The sequence below is a fragment of the Eutrema salsugineum genome, unplaced genomic scaffold (genome assembly GCF_000478725.1).
Source record: "Eutrema salsugineum unplaced genomic scaffold, Eutsalg1_0 scaffold_8, whole genome shotgun sequence".
Taxonomy (NCBI): domain Eukaryota; kingdom Viridiplantae; phylum Streptophyta; class Magnoliopsida; order Brassicales; family Brassicaceae; genus Eutrema; species Eutrema salsugineum.
This window is the reverse complement of record NW_006256414.1, coordinates 8,332,146-8,338,522: the sequence shown is the minus strand read 5'-3', so window position 1 is coordinate 8,338,522 and position 6,377 is coordinate 8,332,146. Positions and strand designations below refer to the sequence as shown.

At 30.6% G+C, this 6,377-nt stretch overlaps 1 protein-coding gene across 1 annotated transcript; it reads left to right on the top strand.

The window, feature by feature from the left end:
• Positions 1 to 531: 531 nt before the first annotated feature.
• On the top strand, positions 532 to 2,703 carry LOC18010112 (GDSL esterase/lipase LIP-4). The gene is made up of 5 exons (XM_006392342.2): positions 532 to 839; positions 1,394 to 1,585; positions 1,668 to 1,828; positions 1,904 to 2,168; positions 2,246 to 2,703. The coding sequence occupies exons 1-5, from the start codon at positions 575 to 577 to the stop codon at positions 2,476 to 2,478; spliced, it is 1,116 nt and encodes a 371-aa protein (XP_006392404.1). The 5' UTR covers positions 532 to 574; the 3' UTR covers positions 2,479 to 2,703.
• The last annotated feature ends 3,674 nt before the right edge of the window (positions 2,704 to 6,377 follow it).

Genomic DNA, 6,377 nt, shown 5'->3' with positions numbered 1-6,377 from the left:
ATAAAGTAAATAAAAAAAATTAAAAAGTAGGAGAAAAATTATAAGATAAGCTCTTAAAGCTCTTATATAAGAGACTCATAAAAGAAAGTCTCTTCACCTGTCAATTTTTAATTGGCTTGTCTGTATAATAATAGTTAAAATTAAATCAAATAACTAAATTATATTAAAATAATAATATTTTAATTTTAAAAACCTTTTTTTGTAGAACTTATTGATAGAGGTGGTCTTAGATCATCCTTAAGTAAATTGTTATAGAAATTCAAATGAATTATTTTTAAAAAATGTTAGTTTAGAATTTAATTATACGGATCACAATTATAATTATGCAAATTATTAGTTTAAAATTTAAATATTTACTTATTTTTGTGTATTACGTGAGATGTAATCTAATCTAGTATAATATAAAAATTGATAACTATTTGATTATATTACAAAAATATTAAAAGGTTGTATAAAATAAAAACAAATGTAATTTTAGCAAAACTCCATCATATTTTAAATTGAAGTTAGAGCTAAGAGACATTTGTAAAGGTTACAAAGGTTTAGCTGTCTCCACACAATCAAGATCTCCCCAATGGCCACTCTCTTTTGCCACTCCGACACATTCTCCTTCTTCTTTACTATATTTGTGTCACTGGTTCTTCTCAGTCTCCGGCAACCCTCTGCGGCGGCTATTTGTCAAGCTCCGCCGGTTATTTTTAACTTCGGAGATTCCAACTCTGACACAGGCGGGCTCGTCGCTGGTCTTGGTTACCCCATCGGCTTCCCTAATGGACGCTTATTTTTCCGGCGATCCACCGGTCGTTTGTCTGACGGACGTCTTCTCATCGATTTCCTCTGTAAGTAAAACAAAACCAAAAACTCTGTTTCGCTGTGTGAGTATGTTTTACCAAAAAAAAGTAATAGAACAGAAGTGATTTATGACAGATCCACCGTCCATTCGCATCTGGATGTGCGGCTCATAACATATTTAGACATTAATGTCGGTGATCGCAGGTGTGATCCAACTAAGCATATTCACTCGGTCACTGAAATCTTCTATCACAACAAAGTGGGTCCCATGTATAATATGTTATATGTCAGAAGTCACAAAATACATTAACCCCTTTTCATTTGTCTAGTTGGTTAAGTAAGGGTAAACTGGTTTTAACTTTGGTTCGGTTATGTTTCGATCTGTTGTAATGCAGTTTTAATTTGGTTTCTTTGGGTTCTCAATTTGCATTACCATTTGCTTTGGTTTTCACGCTTAGAAGCCAAATTCAACCATTGTTTATGAATTCGGTTATTTTGTGAAGCCCTGCTTAGCCTGCGATTTAGCCTATTTGTGTTTGTATAGATATTTAGCATTCATCCAAAGTGGGTAAAATGGATATACTAACGAGGGGATTTACAGGCCAGAGTTTAAATACTAGTCTCTTGAGGCCATACTTAGATTCATTGGGTGGATCAAGGTTCCAAAATGGTGCAAATTTCGCAATCGTTGGATCCACTACTCTCCCCAAAAATGTTCCTTTTGCGCTCAACATTCAGCTCATGCAATTCCTCCATTTCAAATCCCGATCTCTCGAGCTCGCTTCTACTTCCAGTAAACCAACCTCATCTCAAACCACTGTTCTAGATCCTCTGTTGATGATCTTTATAGGATTTAGCTACTGTGTGTTCTGTAGATGGAAGTATGTTCATAAGCGAGGATGGATTCAAAAATGCATTGTACATGATCGATATCGGACAGAATGACATTGCCCGTTCCTTCTCTAAAGGTAACTCGTATTCTCAAACGGTCGAGCTGATTCCGCAAATTATTTCTGAGATAAAAACCGTCATGAAGGTTAGATCTTTCGATCTTTTTAGAACTTTGATATGCACTGTTTAACATTTTAAAATCGGTTTTTGCGGTCTTTAGAAATTGTATGATGAAGGAGGAAGGAGATTCTGGATTCACAACACTGGTCCACTAGGTTGTCTACCTCAGAAACTTTCGATGGTTAAGCGAAGAGATCTCGACCAGCACGGTTGCTTAACCAGTTACAACTCGGCAGCGAAACTGTTTAACCAAATATTAGATCATATGTGTGAGGAGCTGAGGACCGAACTGAGAGACGCCACCATAATCTATGTCGACATATACGCTATCAAATACAGCCTCATTGTAAACTCCAACAAATACGGTAAAGGAGAATTACTCATTTCCTCGTTGAGACTGAATGAGATGGTTACAACTTAACTTACAGTTAGATCAATGCAGGTTTTGGGAGACCGTTAATGGCGTGTTGCGGATACGGAGGGTCTCCTTACAACTATAATGTGAACATAACATGTGGGCATAGAGGCTCTAATGTATGTGACAAAGGGTCTCATTTCATAAGCTGGGATGGGATTCATTACACGGAGACAGCTAATGCCATTGTGGCCGTGAAGCTGCTTTCGATGCAATATTCGAAGCCACCAACTCCTTTCCATTTCTTCTGCCGTCGGTGAGAATCAAATTTGGAAGTTTTTTTTGGCGTCAAACTTTTTAATGGTAATCAAATCACTAGACACAATAATAGAAGAGTTTGGTAGTCAAAGTTTCTTCAAAAACAAAGTAGATCCAAATGACAAAATCTGGGAGAGCAATTAAGTAGATGGCATACCATTTCGTTGTTCAAATTCAAATGAACAAAAGAGAATTTTGAGCATTTCGGACGGATTTACCCATTTATATTAGTGAAAATGGTGTAAAATAGTACAAAATGGTTTTTCGTTACCGGATGGATGATTTTTTTAATAACATGTTATTCTACATAAATGTCTAATTATCAAATGAAAACAAAAATCCAATTTATCAAATTTAAGATAAATATATAATTTGACCCAAAAAATATTTAATTTATTAAATGAAACGTTATGGATTATTTATATTTTAAAGATATATTATGATATATTATCAAATGGATGAAGAAGCGTTGAGGCTAGAAATACAAAAATCCTTCGAATCTTCTGTTATTAAAGATAAGCTAAAATCTTTTTATAATTTGTAATTCCAGCTACAATAATAATTATATGTTGCACGTTAAAAATTAGTTTATGTTGTATGAATAACTAGAAAATACATTTCCTTAGAGCTGACTAATGTCCAAAATAAAAAAGAAAATAAGAACTTGGTTTGCTACATTTTCATTTTTCCAACCTAGCTCAATGAGGATTTGTGTCTGGAAGTTATTAATATTGGTGTTATGTTTTTAGTTAGCTGATATTTTTAAAGTAGGGTTTTGGAACAAAAGCAGCTTAATTTAGTAAAAAATACACTAAAGGTGTTGACATGTTGAGGTCTTTTAGTTCTTTATTGTGTTCTACTATTTTATTCATATTACTGGTCAATGCATCCATATTTAGCAGTTGTAGAAGTATCTGTTAGACATTAGGCATCTAGTGATGTGGGGGTTTTGATGATTGGTTCACAACATGCGTTTTTGTTTGTTGGTTTTGAATGCTCTATTACTTCTGATATGTGTTACCTCTGCAATGGCCATGATAAGTCAAAAGTCAAATGTTTTTTCTTTATGTATCCTACTACTTTTCTTTGTACGAGTTTTCCATTAGTAAATGCACTAGCAAAATGTCTGCATTCTCCTCTCATTGAACATGTATTGCAATTATATACACAATTCCTTTCTGAAGATTAGTAATATGGTAACGCAACTCACGCAATATTTGTTGCTCGTATTTCTAGAGACGTGGTTCAAGATATTTTTGAATAGGTAAAAGCATATGATACATTTCTAGTTGGAGGTAGCCAATGTTGTGCATAGTCGTTAAAATGCATCCTCCATGCATATTTTATGACATTCGATGAGGTTCACGTGACATCATTTTCTATTGGATCTAAGTGATTAAGTACTCGTGATATTTGATATCTATGTAATGGCTCTAACACGTATAGATGTAGATATTTTTTGTTATAGTATTCTTTAAGAGAGCTTTGCACTTGCAAATACATAGATAAATTGTATGCATTATGCTTTTCATCGAATATGTAATACAATTTGGTTTGTTTTCATAAAAACAATATATAGTTCTAAATGTAATCATCTGGCATCATATAATGGTTTTTCGTTGAGTTAGTAGACACATGGCTAAAAATTTGTTTTTGAATAGATTCAAGTACACAATTCTAAGATTAAAAGTGAAGTAAATCTCAAAGAAGTTGAAGGGGATATCTTTTAGATTTCCTAAATTTACATTCTATAATTAATTTTCTTTGGAACAACATCTTCGACCAGAATTTACATAGAATATGCTTTGATTGTTTATCTATTGAAAGGTCGATCATGTCATACAAATATTTACAAAGTACAAGATAATAGATATATTTACAAAGTACAACATGAGGTTGAATCGTTTAGCACTCTTTTGTTCCACTGTCGTGTTGTTAAGCATCTCCGTTGGGAGTTATGTCAGAGTCATCAATAGCTACACAAAAGTAGCTGAATCTTCTGAAGAGATGCCAATCAAAATCTTCCCTCCTCATGTCGGCATAAACACTCTCAAAAAAGTATATTCTATCTCTTCATCGAATCAACATTTTTACAATTATTTTTTTCCTTTTTCATGTTAACATAACTCAGGCTGATAATAATGATCTAGGCATGATATCTTGTGGATAACACCGATAAGCGATGATGATTCTAACGTTGTTAAGAACATTATGGCTTTAGTGATGTACGGATTTTGATAATTGGTTCACAACAACATGTAATCTTGTTTGCTGGTTTTGAATCTGATATGTGTTATCTGGTCATGATAAGTCAAAAGTCAAAATGTTTTTTCTTTTTGTATCCTAATACTTTTGTCTGTACTAGTTTTGCATTTGTAAATACAATAGCAAAATGTCTGCATTCTCTGCTTATTGAACATGCATTGCAATTTTATGCAAGATACATTTCCTAAGATTAGTTATTTGGTAATGCAACTCATACAATGTTTGTTGCCTAGATTTGTGGAGACGTGGTTAAAGATATTTTTGAATAGATAAAAACATATGATGCATAAATAGAAGAATAAGTGAAGTTACTTTGAGAGTGGTCAATGTTGCGTATAGTCGTTAGAAAATTGCATCATCAATATTTCATGACAATTGATGATAGGTTTACAAACGTGATTTTGTTCATTGGTTCTGACTTCTGAGTGATTCATTACTCATGATATTTGATGTCTATTGAATAGACCTAACATGTATTAATGCATATGTGTTTTTAGATAGGTATTTAATTAATGTGTAAAGAGAATCTTGCACTTGCAAACGCATTGGTAAAATGTATGCATTATGCTCATGTAATTATATGTTAAAACCATTTATTATACAATGGTTTTTAATTGAGTTCACATTGACATGACCAAAATTATATTTTGAATATATATTCAAGTACATAATTTTAGAAGATGAAAAATGAAGTAAATCTCAAAGAAGTTGAAAGGGTATCTTAGAATTTGTTATATATATATATATATATTCAATAATTAATATTCTTTAGAAAAAATCTTTGATGGTAATTTACATAGAACTAAATTTTACCTCGTGCATCCGCACGAGAATTTTATCAAATTTGTAATGTAATTTATGTTTTTTTATAGATATAATTTTTTTTAATATGTGACAAAGATTCATTTTTTGTTTATATATAATTTGTATTTAATTTTTTTTTGTTAGTATTATTACGACCGTGTTCATAAAAACATAATTACAACCAGATCATTCTATTAATAAAAAGATAGTTATTATAAAAACATAATTTTAATTCGTTCATTCTATTAATCCGAAAAAAATTATGGTTATAAAAATATAATTCTAATATGTCCGTTCATATTACCATATAATATAAATATTATCTAATTTTGAAATAATTTTATCTTGCATGTTTTGATAACTTAACCGGCATAAGACCACAATTATAAATAAAAATTAAAAAATTTAACCCGTCCTATCAAATTATCATATAATATAAATTTTTATGAATTTTAAATATATAAAGTTTTTGACCGATTGATTATGATTAAATATTTTTTAATCATATGTGTTATTATGAAAATATTATTTAAATTTTAAATGTGAAATTAAATCTAAACATATTTAAAGAAGTCTAAAATAATTTATTTAGTATCTAACTTTGTAGACTTAAATTTAATTGCAATTTTTTTAAAAAAATATTAAAATTTATATTAAACTTGAAATATATTAAGGAAATCTTTAATTATCTAAATTGATATCTAATTTTCGGAATTAGTTTTATATATAATAGAAATGTACTTTTAAAAAATTAATATCGCAACAAAATAAAATAATCTTAAAACAGTTTTTAAATAATTTTTTTAAAAAAAAATTGGAAGTGTTTGGATCC